At 36.3% G+C, this 18251-nt stretch overlaps 1 protein-coding gene across 3 annotated transcripts in view; it reads right to left on the bottom strand.

Moving 5' to 3' along the window:
- PRKG1 (protein kinase cGMP-dependent 1) overlaps positions 1 to 18251 on the bottom strand; it is a 1234647-nt gene that overhangs the window by 1062758 nt on the left and 153638 nt on the right. For all 3 annotated transcript variants that reach the window (XR_014825752.1, XM_021072187.2, NM_001044574.2), the window contains 1 exon segment: positions 6638 to 6804. Coding sequence is in view for 2 of the 3 variants with exons in the window: in XM_021072187.2 (XP_020927846.1) it covers positions 6638 to 6804 (167 nt within the window). In the remaining variant the exon portion in view is untranslated.

Genomic DNA, 18251 nt, shown 5'->3' on the forward strand with positions numbered 1-18251 from the left:
AACCACAGACACAGAATCCTCGATTTTGGAAAAGGGACAGGAGATGTGTTCAGTTCAGCCACAGGGAACCCCTCCTCTACCCACACAGAACTTCTCCAAGAAGAAGCTATGTAGTCACTGCTAGAACGCCTCCTGAGATGGGGTTCTTGCCATGGTATCAGGCTGCTTTCCTTACTTCTGGAATATATAATTAGCAGCATATTTGATTCTCAAGCAGACCCACTGCAGACTTCTCTATAACTTGCGTTTTCTTCTTTAGTTATCTAGATTCATGAAGACCTTTTCAAACGACAGTGTTTTCAAGCATTTAAAAACAGTTATCTCTTCCTCCTAAACCTTCCATCTATACATGATATGCCAACTTGCTAAAAACAAATGTTATGCTTCCTGAATTTGCCCAAATGTACTGAAGTCTTTTGGGAAGTTGGCACCCCCAAACAAACATGATACTCCACAGGGCATCTAATTATCTCAGTTCCCTGTCTTTGCCATTAACCCCATAACTGAAATATATTTTAATATCCACATGTAAAATTTTCAGATTCTCTTTGCTTATGATAAACTTTTTTTTTTCTTTTTAGGGCTGCACTCACAGCGTATGAAGGTTCCCAGGCTAGGGGTTGAATCAGAGCTACAGCTAGCCTACACCACAGCTATAGCAACGCTGGACCTGAGCAGCATCTGAGACCTACACCATGGCTCACAGCAACACCGGATCCTAAACCCACTGAGCGAGGTGAGGGACAGAACCCACAACTTCATGGTTCCTAGTTGGATTCGTTTCCAATGCACCACAATGGGAACTCCAGCTTATGATAACTTTTTTATTAAACAGATTTTGCTTTTTGTTTTCAAATGAGCATCTGTTAAAAACAAAATTCAACTGAGTAAATGTGAAAGATCTTGTCGGCTCTAATACACGATTCATGAATTGGGCAGTATTCAATCAAGCAGAGAAGAAAGGAGCTCCAAGGAACTGTACAAAATGAAAGGCTTTTATAGGCAAAACAGAGCAGGAAGAAGGAAGTTATACTAGGCAAAATAGTGTGTTAGTTATGGAAAGGTCACCTTCCTTCTAGATAATGGCAGGAGCCAACGAGGCAGATTACCTAGTGCTAATTAAGTGACTCCTAACTGACTGGTTTAAGAGCTCATGTCTGGGATAACTGAAACTATAAGTGAGTCTCATTTTGGTGACATGGGGCTTGGCAAAAGTGGCTACGTTCAGGGGCTATTGGCCTATTTTTTAACAGTACATATGCTTAACATTAATGTGATATGCTTGGTCCCATGAAGGGACTGCAAAACTAACTCTAAGTGCATTGATATGTCAACTACTCTAAAGATAGCTTTCAGATTAACATGAGAAACTCATAAGGCCACAGGCAACACCTGATTTTGGAGAATAAAATGGTCTGTTTCTCATGTTAAATGTACTGAGCTAATTCATATGAAAATGCATTCGGGTAATGTTTTGAATGCCAACTGACATGGTGAGGCTCTTCATTAATGTTCAATTTTATATAAAAATCCCTCTTTGAATGTCAGTTCGCATTCATTATTTAATTGCAAAAAGACAGTAAAAATGTTTCGGGGGGGATTTGCAATATAAAGTTGTATAAGTTTACTGGCAATGGTGGCCAACACAATCCATGTCCATACTGAAGAATAAACAATGCTGGACATCAGCTTACCAGGCAGACCTGGTATCAATCAATTGCAAAGGGAAGAAGATGATGTCTTAGGAAGACAAAAGGGAAATCTCAGAAACTTGAGGCTAGTCTCTGAGAGTTGATGTGAAAAATTACAGATCACTTAGCATTAGTATACAAAAGCCCTATTAGAAAAATCACTTGTGTGATGGGCTAGAAGAATTGTTTCTTGTCAAAAATATATTTTTAAAAAACCCGTGAGAAAAACAAAATCAATGCTATTGATGATAGAGAGAAAAAATAGGGCCTTCAAGGTACAGGACAGAATCTGGTCCTAAAAATAAAGTGGACCAGGATTAAACCAAATCACAGCTCTGCTTCCAAAAAGATAAAAGGAACCAATAAGAAAGGAATGGATACTAGACCATAGAGAAGTACTTAGTGAAAGCTGTTATCATTAATACGCACCTCATTTAAAAAAATACCTTGATTATTTCATTTAAAAGCTTAGAAGAGCTAATAATCAAAGAATGCTAAACAGATACTTAAAAAATAAAATGTAATCTACCTGCTTCTCCAAGGAAAGATCACAGAAAAATACGTAAAACCAACATCTCTAAGCAAATCAACTACTTTAATGGATATAAACCAGACATTTTTCAATGAAAAAATATTAGGTTCCTAAAGAATGTGTTTGATATACGTCATCAATTCTCAATCACTGAATTAGAATTTGTTTCATTTTAGATGATGACCCAGACTGAAGTTTATCATTATGGAAAAAAAGGAGGGCAAGCGTATAAGGATATGAACATATCTTACATCATAATTAAGGCCAATGGCTATTTGTTTAAGAAAATAAACTATATTCAGTACTTTGTAAGAGTCACTAATATATTTGAAAACACAATTAAAATGTAAACGGAGACTTGGCAACTTGATCCACTGCTGCCTTTAGAATCTAACACCCAGCAATTCTGATCAAAATTTGAAACTGAAACTTCCACTAGCCAGCAACTATAAATATCGAAAGTCATACAACTTAATTTGCTTAAAATACATGATAATGTGTTTATACCACCTCCAGAGGATTTTTACATAATCATCCTAATGAGTAAAGTCTTAACATATGACTATTCTCTTCTGTGAAAACAATGAGAAAATTTGGCACCTAGGTATGCAATAATACTTGGGACACTGCCCAGGCTAAAACAAAAATCACTAAAGGTACATGTAAGACAACCCTTTGGAAAAAAACTCATTTAACTGAAGAGGGGCAGGAAAAATTGGAATGATTTTCCATGTAAACTCCCTGAGTATTTTCTTGAATGTTTTGATAATAAGCTAGTTTGTGAAAGATCCTCTATAGTCTATTCATCCATTGTTGCTATGGTATACTCCTTATAAATATTAATGTTCACGGATAAAAAAGACTCCATCTATGTCAAGAACAGTGCTATCTAAATTTTGAGAAGATTGAACGTATTGATAAAAAAACTAATTAAACAATGAAACATTTATTTCCTCAATTAAAACTAATAAAAATTTAAATGACAGGGTTTGTAATCTTGAATTATTTTGGCATGAGAACATTAGCATAAAATCAGCCAAAGTTACATTAGACTGGCTAGAATTACAGCTTGAGGACAGACCAGCATTAGTTTATAAGGTCACAGTCATTTAGTGAATTTAACTAAAGGCAACTAACAGCATCATTGGCAAATCCGTGACTGTGAATACTGATACACTATTTAGAATCCTTTTTTAAAAGCATAATTAAGAAAACTCACAATTAGGCAATCCAGCAGTAAAAAAGAAGATAGATAAAATGTATTAAAATTTGCTTGAAGCAGTGGGGAAAACATTAGTATATTTACCTTTACCCAAGGAAGCCTCCAGTGGATAATTCTTTATTTTGTTATAAATATGCTTGTGTGTATATATGAGTGACTGTGTGTGTTCATAAAATCTTTTTCTTCTCTCTCACATCCCCATGTCATGCAACATAAGAGGTACTGACTTTATATCACTGTATTTAAGTATTGCTAACTTTACATTATTGTATTTAATTTACGGGGTATCAAGGAGAAGAGTAAATACCACCTAAGAACTTTGCATCCATTTCTTGGAAATGAGTTAGTTTGTTTTCACTGTACATAGGATCACTGTATCATGTTAGGCAGAAGTAGGACCTTGTTATTGTCTTTACTTGGAGGCTGAGTATGATTTAAGGAGATGTGTACAGGCGCCAAGTTGACAAGGAATGGACCTACAATGGTTAATGTTTATATGTCAACTTGCAAGCCCATGATACCCAGATATTAGGCCAAACACTACACTGAGTGTTTCTGTGAAGGTATTTTTTAGAAGGGATGAACATTTAAATCAGTAGACTTTGAGTAAAGCAGATTACCTTCTTAACATTGGTAGACCTCCTCCGATCAGCTGAAGGCCTTAACAGAAAAAAGACAGAGCTCCCTTGAGGAATGGGAAATTCTGCCAGCAAATGGCCTTCAGACTTAAATTGTGACACTGACTTTTCTCTGAATTTCCAGCCTGCTGGCCTTACCTTACAAATTTGGGACTTGCCAGTTTCCGTAGCTGTGGAAGCAAATTCCTTAAAATAAACCTCTCTCGATACTCAGATACTCACACACACACACACACACACACACACACACACACACACACACACACACATCCTACTGACTCTTTTTTTCTCTGAAGAACCCACACTAATATACAGCCTCATAGTTAAAAGCTTGAGCTTTGAATACAGATTACCTGGGTTCAATCCTAACTCACTATAAACTAGTTACCCTCAGTCCTCTCATATAAGTGGGGATAATAAATGCTAGCCCTTACCTCACAGGATTGTTTTGAGAACTAAATAAATTTTATACATGCAAAATGTTGAGAAAAACCATGTTCTATACGTTGGGCACTATTTTTAAAAATCAATAAATATTAACTATGATTTCCAGGCTTCTTCTAATATAGCTAGTGAACTTACAGTTCATCTTAGAAAACAGGAATGGCATGAATAAATACAATCTGTTGAGAAAAAATTTACAAGGTTGTTTGGAAATCTATTTCTTTAATAGACATTCAAGGTAAAAGAAAACTGAACATAGAGGTTTTCAAAATACTCGTTTCTTGAATGGGATATCAGTAATGAGCATTTGAAAATCACTGAAGTAACATATACCTCGATTTCTACAATAGCTCTGTGTTCTTAAAAACACACTTGCCAATGAAACATCTGATAAATAATATGTAATTATTGATATATTATAATCTTAAAAATACTTTAAACTTGGTTTCTCATTGTTAATAGTTCTTAAAATTTGCTTCTGTATTTATAGTCCCCACTTAGCCTCTAAATATTTCTTCCTTTTTTCTCATTTCTGCTCACTGCCCACACATATACTTGCTCTATAATCCCTGTAATTCTCTGATAAATGAATATTATTTGTGTTTTTGTTTATTACATTTTGTCTTTGTCAGAAGAAAGCCTAACTGAACATTTATTTCCTTTTGGCCTGGAGAAAAACTTTATAACATTGATGCAAAAGCTGAAAACTATAAAGAAATAAAAATGATAGCAATTATTACTTAACTATCAAATGCCTGATATATGTCAGAAAAAAAAAAAGACTACCTGGTGAATAACAAATGTAGAAAAACATTTCTTATATACGGTCCATTATTTAATCAAAATAATACTGATTGTCATTTTACAATGTTTTACACTTTACATTAAATATCCACACAACTTATTCCATATTAACCTCATAACAATCCTGTAAATAAGGTAGAAAGATGGTTTTTCACCATCAGCACGAAGGATGGTGGATTCTTTGCTGTGGGCAACTGCCCTGCTACATGGTACCCCTGGTCATTTCCTACTAGACACCAGTGGCCTTCCCCAACCCCACCATATTTTGACAACCAAATGTCTCCAGACATTGCCCAATGTCCTTGGGGGACAGAATCATCACCAGCTGGGAACCACTTCCAGAAAGAAATTATATCTTTTTTTTTTTTTCATAAACTGGATGAAACTCAGAGAAATTAATTGACTTTCCCCAATATACCTCTTGTCTCAATGACTTATAAACTTGACAGTTATGGGAAACTGCTGTGATGGCTTTGGGTAAAACACTAATTGCCACCAAATAAATCAATAGTAGTTTTTCTATGTCAGCTTTCTTATATTACAGACATTTCTGAACTCCCTTTTCTCATCTGATTCAGTCATTAATTCGGGCTTATTCCTTCCCACAAAAGCAGAACATGCCATTATAAATTTCAAGTGAGAAACACACATTATGAAAATTTACTTAAGCATAAAACATATTTACATAGGACAAGTCTTAGTTTTTTTGTTTTGTTTTGTTTTGTTTTTCAAAGCAGTTTCTATCTTTGTGAAAGATTTATGAAGCAAGCTATTGCTCTTACTACTCAGGCACCCAGTATAGCATCCAGCCTTTACAATCTGCCTCTATCAGACACACATAAGACACTGAAAACATTCTCTTTTTTTAGAAGCATCATAGCAGGAAACCTCGTCATATACTGAGAAGTAAAAGTAGAGTTGAAGACACTTTGATTATCTGACCAAAAATACTTCCCATAGACTTGAGCTTCCATTGAAGCTTTGTGAGCTTGCTCAATGATCTGACAGTGTGTGGTCACAGTCAGTGCAATAAATAGCATTTCTTTCTTTCACATTATCATTCTTTCCCCATGTCTGAAAAAATACTAGGTTCTCACATTAATAACTTTAAACACGTCAAACAATTATCAAGCCACGCAGTGTTCTATCTCTTTTCAGTTTCTCAACCAAAAAAAGAGAGAGAGAGAGAGAGAGAGAGAGAAAGAGAGAAATGGTACCATCCCATGTAATGCATTGCCATCTGTGCGCAGGCTGATAAGATGAAAAGAATATTTGAATGTCAGAGGAACAAGGTTACAGAGCATACCTTCCATGACATACACCAGGGACCCCACATCGCCTTCTTTAATGATGCAACTGTCTTTGCCGTACTCCACTGGGTACATACAATCCACAATCTCTTGGATCTGTGACAGCTCCAAGTTCTTCATAAAGTCATTGTCAAGGATAGCTTCCTTTATAAGATCCTTGGACCTATGGTAAGAGAGGGAAGATTTACTGGCATAGCCGACAAGCACTTTCATTCATACTTTGTGAGGTTGAACAGAGCCCGACAGCGTTCAAGCACGCTACAAAGGCATTTTCTTGTTAGGAAGCCAATCGTTTCCTGACAGACCTGAGGATAAAGTCATCCCATAGCAGCAGGAAAGACACTGAGAAATGTTCTTTTAAGTAAAGTATCATTTAATGAATTTGGGACCAAGAAACAAGCAAAATCACACAATTCCATTTTGTTTTAGGTTGGTTTTCAACACCAAGATTGGGGGCAAACTAATGGACAAACTTTTTAAATTCAATCTTGCAACTTAGTTAAAGAATAAATAGGAACAAAATACAACAAAATTTTATAGAATAAACAGTTATTACTGTGTTTGTACATTATAAAAGAAACTCAGGATGTATTGTACTATACATAATTACAGTAAAACATAACTCATTCACTTATTTTTTTGTGTGCCACTTCCACTAGACTTTATGCTCCATGAGGGCAGAAATCATTTTTAGTTTTTTCTCTGCTGTATGCCTGTTACAACATGGGTGCTCAAGAAATAGCTTGGATTTTAAAAATATTTAAGGATAGGATTCCTAATTAGTTGTTTGTAACAACTGGTAAAAATGTGACAGTTCTATAACCATACCTCATACTTCTTTAGAGGATATTTATTTCTTTAAGCAGCTCAAGTTGAGGTAACCAGGCAGATAAAACTCTACCGAACAAGATGTTTTAAACACAACACAGTTTAGACGTGGAATTTAGTCAGCGGGAAAAATATTCATAAATTCTATAATTGGGATTCAGTGGTTAACAGAAAAACTTTTGCAGAAGTTGAAAGATGGTGATCATTTGATTCTCGGGGATAAGAAGTTCCAAATGACTGCCTAAGGAAACAAAAATCAAAGTAAAGAGAAACTGAGAAATATTTTGTCAGGTGTTACACAATCAGAGAACTGTCAAAGAAGTCAGAAACTGGATAAGACAAAAGCGGAGACCTTAGCAATGTAGAGGGCAAGGAACACATTTGGAATTTTATTTTATTTTTTTTAGGGCCACACCTGCAGCATATGGAGGTTCCCAGGCTAGTGGTCCAATCTGAGCTGTAGCCACTGGCCTATACCACAGCCACAGCAGTGCCAGATCCGAGCCGCGTCTATGACCTACACCACAGCTCACAGCAAAGCCAGATCTTTAACCCATTGAGTGAGGCCAGGGATCAAACCCACATCCTCATGTCTACCAGTCAGATTCAGATTCGTTTCTGCTAAGCCGCAACAGGAACTCCTGGAATTTTATATTAAAGCCTTAATTTGAAAAGCATCTGACTATAAGCTGTTCTTTGTCCAAATTTGCTTAACAAGTGCTTTCAGGAAAATGACTGACACTGGTGAAAACTGACTAGAGCACTAACACTTCCTGATTCTGCCTGTCTTCTGTTCTAGAACTCAGTCCAACTGATCTAACAGTAAGTTTTGTAATGATTTGGTTTTAAGTGGTAAAAAGGTATACATAAAAAATGAAAACAATATGGAGTTCCCATTGTGGTGCTATGGGTTAATGATCCAGCTTGTCTCTATAGAGGGGCTGGTTGGATCCCCAGCCTGGCTCAGTGGGTTGAGGATCCAGCATTGCTGCAGCTGTGGCCAAGGCTGCTAAGTCTCAGCTCTGGCTTGGATTCGATCTCTGGTCTGGGAATTTCCACATGCTGTGGGGGTGGCCAAAAAAGAAAAAAAAAAAAAATGAAAACAACATAAAATTTATCAATATGAAAAACAGGATGGACTGTTACAATGTAACTAAGTTGTTTATAAAGAACATTAATGGCATGGGAAAAATTCTTACAATACTTTTAAGTGAAAAAGCAGGATACAGAATTGTATTTATTTATTTATTTATTTATTTTTGTCTTTTTGCCATTTCTTAGGCCGCTCCCATGGCACATGGAGGTTCCCAGGCTAGGGGTCTATTCAGAGCTGTAGCCGCCGGCCTACACCAGAGCCACAGCAACACGGAATCTGAGCTGTGTCTGCAACCTACACCACAGGTCATGGCAATGCCAGATCCTTAACCCACTGAGCAAGGCTAGGGATCGAACCTACAACCTCATGGTTCCTAGTTGGATTCGTTAACCACTGAGCCATGATAGGAACTCCAGAATTGTTTTTAGAATAAGAAAGTATGTGTGTATGAAACATAAATAAAATAGGCTTTCAAGTTAGATATATCTGGGTCTCAATCCTAATCCTGTCACACATTAAACCCTGAACAGGTTGTCTTACTTTTCTAAATTTCCACTTTTTAACATGTAAAAAGGTATTTTAAAAATTACTAGCAGCCAACGGGTACATGAAAAGATGCTCAACATCTCTAATCATTACAGAAATGCAAATTAAAACCATAATAGATATTATCCTATGCCTGCTAGAATGGCCATCACCAAATAGACAAGAGGTAACAAATGCTCTTGCAGAGAAAAGGGACCCCTTGTGCACTGTTGGTAGCAAGGTAAACTTGTGCAGCCACTATGAAAAACAGTATGGTCATTCTCCCCAAAATTAAAAATAGAACTACCATATGAACCAGCAATTCCATTTCTGCAAAAATATCCAAAGGAAAAGAAAATACTAACTGGAAAAATATGTTATCTCCAGGCTCATAGCAGAATTATTTACAATAGTCAAGACATGAAAACAACCTAAGGTCCACTGATGGATGAATGGATAAAGAAGTTGTGCTGTGTATGTAATATACAGATAGACATAGATGTAGATACAAATACATAATGGAATATTACTCAGCCATAAAAATGAGAAAATCCTACCATTTGCCATAATGTGGATAAATTTTGAAGGCATTATGTTAAATGAAATAAACTGAAGACAAATATTATGTGATCTCATTTTATTTGGAATCGAATTTTTTTTTAAATTCATTAAAAAAAGAGATCAGGTTTGAGGTTACCAGAGGTTGTGTCTGAGAAAAGAGGGAATTTGGGAAGGTGGGCAAAAGGTACAAACTTCCAGCTGTAAGGTAAGTGCTAGTGATGAAAGGTACAAAATAATGACTATACAGTTAAGATAATTGTAATAACATACAGTTAACATTACTACATGATACATAGGAAAGCTAAAAAGGTTACGCTAGTAGAGAACTTTAGGTAGTTGAGGCTTATGGGCCCTGTGAGGGGAACAAACAGGCCTACTGTAAAGGTTAATGTATGCCTTCCTGAGATAAGATCTGATGATTGTTAGAACAGACTCTGTTAATCATAATCCCCCCAGGCTTGTGTGGTCCTTGTAAATTTTATCTATTGTCTCTGCCCCCATGCTTTTTGATCGCAAGCCTAATAAAAGACAGACCTTGAGTTTGCTCAGGGCTCTTGCTTGCTACAGCATGAGCCCTCTCTGTGTCTTCTTCAAGCTGACCTCCAGGCATAGCTTAAGTTCTGATACAATGACATTACAGTGATGTATGTTAATTATTTCTCCATAAAGCTGGGAAAAATATGCGAAAACTAGTACAAACACAATGTTACATTCAGTAAATGGTGAGTGAAAATGTAGTTGTAGTTTACGGTAACACGGAGAGTCATAAGAGGGCATACAGATATGACGTGGAACACAATCAGAAGGATGCAAACAGAATGTTGGCATCAGTTGTCTTTGGTGACGGAATTACATTTTTTTCTACTTTTCTCTATACAGTGTTCTAGAATGGGCATGCTTTTTTGTGGAAAAGTATTTAATTTGAAAAGCATTTTATGAAAAGTAACTGCACTAAGAGGAAAAATAAAAATAACAATTGATCACTCAAATAATATTTACTTAATATTGGTTGACTGTTATTGGTATATTCAATACTGCCCTTTTCAACAGATTCTCTTTCATATGGGCTGTGGCAAAATACTAATGGCAGGAATTTTCACCTAATAAATGGCAGGTTAATAGATGGCAGGTGGTTAACACCTTCAGAACTCTATTTAAAAATTCCTGTTTGTGAAACTTCTACTTTTGGTTAACAGGATGACATAGCTGTATGTTCTTCTTAATTTTTTAAAAAAATTTCAGCTTGCTAAAACTTAATTTCTCCTGAGACAGAGCTATTTCCCTTGGGTATTCAACACAAGATGCAAAACTCTGTTCCCATCTATAATTTTAACGAGATTTCTTTTCTTAATTATCTTCACCATTCTTGACCTCAAGAATACCAGTAGCAACTTCATGGTGACTCTTGAGATCTCCAGTTCTAGGATGACTTTTCCAGATGATAGGACTTATTCATTCTTTAAAAAATTAATTTTAGTCAAAGTGCATAATATTCTCTTTCCTAAAAATTCCTTTATTTTCATTGCCTCAGAGAGTGAGGCCATCAATGAGTTCATATTTTTTAATATAATAAAGACTAGATATTATCAATCCCAGAATCCCAACTTGTTTAGCTACAGACAGTATCTTATCCTTTGGGAAATAATAATAGTACTCCATTAAAAATCTAAGTCCTAGAAATGCTGCAGGATTAAAAATAAAGCCCTCTTTCAAGGAAATAATTAGCCAAGTCCAAAACTGATTATAGAAAGCCACCTTCTCTCTTCTTATAAACAGTACAATTAACCTGTTTTATAAAGACATCAGAAAAGATGACGCAACGCAGCCTTACACAATCCCTTAGAATTATCCAAATTTTCCAAGTGCTTATCGCAAACTGGAGGGTAGGGGGCAGGAATTTCAGGATGTTCTTGCTTCTCAAATTTCATTTTAATTGAAGGACATTCCCTCTCAGGTCCCTGAAGAAACAAACTGGAGGCCTTCGTACATGCTGTTAAGTTACTGTAAAACGGACAGAAATGCAGGAGCTACATCTTATCATTTAGCCCTGCATAAAGGTATTGTCCAATAATGGTAACAGCCTCAGAAACCTCACGAATAATCCATCTCTGCCCTCAAAGCATAGTGTAACTCAAAGATGTTCTTGTCAGTGAGTAATACATAAAACCCTGCCTCTTCATGTAATTTTCCATGAAGTCCTTTCCCATCAAAGGCTCAAAATCTCAGGGAAACTCTCATCAGTTTCCACCTGCTCCAACATTGTAAATCATAATCAATCAGAGCTTCCACCTAGTTCTTCTTTGAATCTTTCTTTCCCCAAAGAAACATTCTAAGACACTCACTGTAACTAACAAACGATGCTGCATATGAGATTTTTTGAGCTGTGTTATCAGTATGGAAGCTGAGGAAAGCTGCTATCACAAGTTCCAGAGGTGGCTATCTGCCCTAACCCAGAATACACATTATAACAACATTTTGCAAGAATTCAGCAGCCTGACCTGAATGGTGTAAGAAGTAAATACAAAGATCCTGATTTCTTAAAATCCTTTCTGCCTGCTTCTATGAGTAAATATTCTTAAAAAACAAAATAAAAAACATTTTCTTTCATGCCCCAAATTTGTGACTTTTTAATCTAAACAACCATAAAAGTAACTTGGTAATTTTGAGCTGGCCCTATTGATTTGTCATCATCAAATTGTCAGCCGCTGGAATATTGGTTCTATATAATAACATGCTGTCAAACTGGATCTCCAGGGAGGAAAAAAAAAAAAAAAAAAAAAAAAGGAGCCCTGGTTTTTAGTGTTTGCCAGTTTCCATGGTATAAATACTCCCACCATAGCCAATTTCAAGCAACAAATGCAAAGTCAACTACTTGCAAAATTCCTGAAAATAAGCAGGTCTTATATGAGCCTCTATAAGTAGGCTCTAGCACATGGGATAGAGATTATTTTTCTAATAGCCTAAGAATTTAGTGAGCCTTAATGTATAAATGAGAAAACCAACATGAAGATGCTTTCCTTTCTTAAAAATTTCATTAGGTGGTGTAATATCCCCAGATAACTTTATGCCAGGATTAGCAACATTCCTTCCAAAATTTTAATTGTAAGAAAATGAATTGGAAAGTCCACTTTCCCATTTACTTACTTCAGAGAAGGTTTCTGAATAGACCCAAAGACTATTTGATAGAAACTGTCTTTATACACAATCTTAGATGAAAATGAGCAATTCTGGGGTGAGCATAGGGAAATACATGCCTATGTCTCTAACAAGGGAGACAGTATTATTTACTGTTAACAAACGAAGCCTCATTCATCTTCTCAACATTAATAACAGGGTATTCTACATTGTGGCCATCATGTAGTAGGCTAGCACTATCTACGTAGCACTAGCATTATTTTAAAAAGTGGGGAAGACTGTTTCAGACCAAGTGCTTAAGAAGGCTTCTCTGAGTTGAGGATGTCATGATAAGATCCAGCCATGCAACATGGGGAGGAGTATTCTGGGTAAAAGAAAAAACCAAATATAATAGTCCACAAGTTAGAAGAACTTGATCTTTTAATGCTCAGGAAAGGAGACCTGTGTGGCTGAAGCATAGAATGAGTTAGAAGAAAAGGGAAAGGAGAATGAGATTGCAAAGGGAAGCAGGAAATCAGGTCTCATAGGGCCTTGAAGGCTGGGGTAGAGTTTTATTATATTCTCAATCCTTAGGAATATGTGAAGTGATGATCATAAGAAGAGGTATGATTTTTAGGTAATATATCTGGCACATGGAATAAAGAATATAAATGTACTTTAAAATGTTACTGAGTTCATGGAGGTTTTCTGTTGTGTTTTTCAGCAATAAAAAGATACCAAAAGCATAACTTACTATCATGTTAATAAGGAGTTCCTACAACTGAAACTCTTGGGAACCACTCTCTTGTAACTCCTGTGTTTACTTGAACTTCAAATCACTGACTCTCAAGCTTAACTTTTACATATTATAAGGGAATGAGGTCTCATCTCCAATTTCCAGCTGTCTCCAGAGACCTAAACATTATTCAGTCTCTGATCACAGCTTCTCTTTAGAAGAATTTGCTACAAACATATACCAGGCAATAGTATATATGCCCAAAGCAGACATGGCCAGAACAGTGAGAATTAATGTCTGATCCCTTCATTTGACAAAGATTTCTAGGCACTTTCTTTCTTTTTTTTTTTTTTTTTTTTGTCTTTTTGCTATTTCTTGGGCCGCTCCCTCGGCATATGGAGGTTCCCAGGCTAGGGGTCCAATCGGAGCTATAGCCACCGGCCTACGCCAGAGCCATAGCAACGCGGGATCCAAGCCGAGTCTGCAACCTACACCACAGCTCGCGGCAACGCCGGATCCTTAACCCACTGAGCAAGGGCAGGGACCGAATCCGCAACCTCATGGTTCCTAGTCGGATTCATTAACCACTGCGCCACGACGGGAACTCCTAGGCACTTTCAAAAATAGTCAAAATTATTCAATCATACTAAGCATTAAAATCAGAGCAATTTGCAAATGTTGTATAAAATGTCTATAATCAATTTTTTAGGTCTCAACGGTCAGTCTTTGGGTCAAATGTCAGGAGAAGCAGTAAATGCACTTTCAAGATCCTTGACCTACAATATAGTATCCGAAGGTGGCAACTCAGCAGTCCAAACCACATTCATATATGCCTCTTTTCCTCAGATACAGTAATTACAGAGGCCCTTATAGTTTCTAATTCCAGGAGTAATTTTGGCAAGATAACTCCATCCATCCACTGCAAAGTATTGAATGAATCATCTAGAAGGAGGAAAAACTCCTGGAGTAATCCTCTCACTGCCCCAACTGTTAAGATTCTGCCCAAACAGTGGATCCTATTTCTAGCCTAACAGCTTTCCTGAATGAACCCTGTAGGTATAAAGCTGCCTGAAGCTAAAAAATACCAACCAGCCCACATTTTTTTAAAGATAAAATTTAATCCTGCAAGGCTATTGGCCAATTTAGATTTCCACAAAACTGAAAATCAGTTTTCACCAAGTTTCAGACTACATTTTCACATCAACCAACTCTAGCTATCCCAATCTTGTGGCAAAAGCAAAAGTCATGAAGAAATCAAAACTATATGAAGCATTCACACCTATAATCAGCATATGATACAAAACATGGGAATCACTGGGCCAAAATATATGATAGCAACACAGTTCTTAGGTGGTCAGTGATATCTTCGGTCAGTTACATGCATTGTAAAGAATTTCCAGTTAAGACTTTTTTCCTATGATTCTAAAACAGATGAGTAAATAAAATTTATTTTAATTTTTCATTTTTTTGCCTTTTTTTTTTTTTTTTTTTTTTTTAGGGCTACACTCACAGCATATGGAAGTTCCAGGCCAGTGTTGAATCAGAGCTGCAGTTGTCAGCCTCTGCCGCAGCCACAGTAATGCCAGATCCAAGCTGTGTCTGTGATCTACACCAGAGCTCACAGCAAGGCCAGATCCTTAATCCACTGGGCAAGGCTAGGGATCGAACCCACATCCTCATGGATACTAGTCAGGTTCCTTACTGCTAAGCCGTGACAGGAACTCCCAGATGAGTAAATGAAATTTAAATTTTATAGCTCTAAAGAGAAACAATGATTTGGGTCAGGAGAAGACAGTTAACTCATAAAATATTTGTTTGCTAATATATTACTTAAGCCATCTTTTTAACTAATGCTCTCTCCTTATTCTCATTCACTAGAAACGATGCTAAGTAGTGCTTGAAATCACTGGTTAGATGTTTACAAATGGAACAGACTTAAGTTAATTGAGGAAAAAGAAAATTATTGCTCTTTGGAGGTATTCATCAACTTCCAAAAAAAAAAAAAATCAATATTAAGGTCTCCCATTCAACTACTGCAGTCATTCAGTGCTCCAGAGAGGCCTTCTACAGTTACTTCACCCTAGTGAGCCTAACTCAAAATAGAGCATCTCCAAAAGAGCCCAGATCAAACTCTTGTCCTAGAAGCTCCTCTTTCACATCACAGAAGTAGAACTGTGGGGTTTCACAGAACTACTGAAAAGTGCTTTCCGTCAGAATAAGGCCATACATACTACATTCCAGAATGTAAGCACCTATTATGAATTAACTCTTTTTGTGAAGTTAGAGATCTAAACTGCAAAACAAAAACAGAGTAATGACTGGGAAGAAAACATTTGGCATGTATTTATACATCCAATTGCAATTCGACATTTCAAAGCTTTTTTTTTTTTAAATCTTTCAAAACACATAAACAATTGAGAACTCAGAGTCTGCTGTGCTTCCAACAAGGTCAACATGGTCACACCATGAACATCCATTAAGTTCTTCATCACCCAGACTGAACTTGCCTGCAGGGCATAGATTGGGTGCAATGATGATCTGTCTAGTCCTTTGAAACTCAGTAGCTCACATCATCACCATGCGTTATGCACTGTCATTTCAATTACTGCAATGGCTTGATTTTAAAATTGATCATTAAAGAGATTATTTTAGAAAAATTCTCCTGTTCAGATGCTTCTCAGATTTAATCTCTGAGATCAATTACCTGACATTTGTTCGAATTCAACAGCAGGAAAATAACACGTCTTTCTACCAACCACACCCCCGACACCGAAGTCCCCAAATGTGTATACTTTCTCTTGGCTGAAAACTAAGACCTGGGTCATTCAGTATTTCCTCTGGTGATGTTTCCAGAAAATTACAGCCAAATTTAGCCTTGTTGCAGAGACCTACAGGTCTTAGGAAGGCAGATCATTTACTTTGATGAACTTGGTTCAATTTCCTCTCCAAATGGCTAAGTTCGCATTAGGCTTTAATACATTAGAATACATTCACTACATTACACTTTGAGTCTGCCTGGAGGGAGATGGCATATATACTGAGAAAGTCTTTAAATAAATTTAAAAACCAAACAGTTGTGTTCCTAGTTATAAAAGCTCTGTGGTGCCAAGGCTTCCTAACTACAGTGAAAAAATTAACCAATAATGAAAACACGAGTCATCCTTTTAATAGTAACACTAACACTGCTACAACCAATAATTATTAAGGGGTTCCTCTCTGTTCTGCAATGAGGAGCTATCCCTCACATAAGTCTCACTTTGACTTGCTAAGTCTGCCACCGTAGAGCAGAGGCAACGCTGCACAACTCAAAAGGAGACAGGGTCAGGATTTAGAGACCAAACCTGTTTGACTTCTGAGCCAGACTCACCATCATTGGACTTCTAAGAACTCAACACTTACTTGTATTCATAATTTCAATAAATTATCCCAATTATAAAATCCAAAGGCAAATATTCTTCTCACTTAGCTCTAATTCTGCAAAAGTAAAAATGCTCTGCTTGGCTAGCATGACCTTTTATCTGCCGAGAGCATTTCATGCTTTCAAAACAATTCCACATCTAACATTTCATTCTATTACTGCCAAAATCCTGTGCAGTAGGTAGAACAGATGTTACTATTATTCATATTTGACAGATAAGAAAACAAAACCATGAAGGGGTTAGATGCTGCCAAGTTCAAATTAGAGATTAAAGGAGAACTCAGGTCTACTGATTACGAGTCTGAAATAAACACTGTTCCAACCTTCCTTCCTTCCACGCACATCATATTCTCTATATCTTTTTATGCCTTTTTTTTCCTGTGTGTCTCTCTGTCACTTTGCCTCTGTCTGTCTTTCTCTCTCTCTGGCTCTAGCTCTCTCTGTCTTTTTCATAACTTTAGCCATTTTAGCATTTAAACTCACTTGGACAAAGAGTCAACAAATCTACTGCACCAGTATCAGCAGGGAACTCTGGCCATTTGACAATAATTCTATGGTCTAAAAAATTCTGTGATGGTTCATTCAGAGAGGTCCCTTTCTGATCTGATTCATTCTTCACATTACAGAAATCTCAGCATGTTTTGTGCCTTTTGCAGAGACATACACTTTAATACAGAAATACCTCTTGCATTCAGCAAGGTAATTCAACTCATTGTGATTCCAGGGTGTTCACACCTCTTTGTCTTCAGCACACACCCTTTCTCTCTCTCTTTTCCTTCCTACAAATTTCCCTCCTGCCTCAGATGGGCTTGATGTACAATATACAAAGAAATAAAGTATACAAAATTTTACTATTACTTTGGGTAAATAGCTGTATTTGAATTCAAAATAAAAAGGAATCTCTCATTATGCTTATAGGATAAAAAATACAATATTCCAAGAAAAATTGCCAAGTAACCATTTTTAATTAATGTCATTAATGATCTGTAATATACATATCATTGAGAAGTCTGAATATAAGATACTAAACATTAAATACTTTCTACATAAAGATTTTTACAGTAGAAATCTAACGTGTAGAATTTATAAACTTAATGAAACATGTTAGCATAATGGTTTACAAATTATAATCTAATAAGTTAACTACCTTAAATTTTTACTGAAGAAAACAGAAAGGATAGTATAAAAGGGAGAAAAGGAAAGAGATAAATGTGATTTTATAACTTGAATCCATTATTTATTTATCATCTTATACCATGCTGTCCTTTAAAGATTTACCCCTTTCAGTGGCAAATAGTTAATATTTACTAGATTTCCAATGTAACAATTCTA

The sequence above is a fragment of the Sus scrofa genome, chromosome 14 (genome assembly GCF_054392235.1).
Source record: "Sus scrofa isolate SSC_HxYL_T2T_F1_AM1 chromosome 14, Sscrofa_HxYL_maternal_Yorkshire_Landrace_v2.0, whole genome shotgun sequence".
Taxonomy (NCBI): Eukaryota; Metazoa; Chordata; class Mammalia; order Artiodactyla; family Suidae; genus Sus; species Sus scrofa.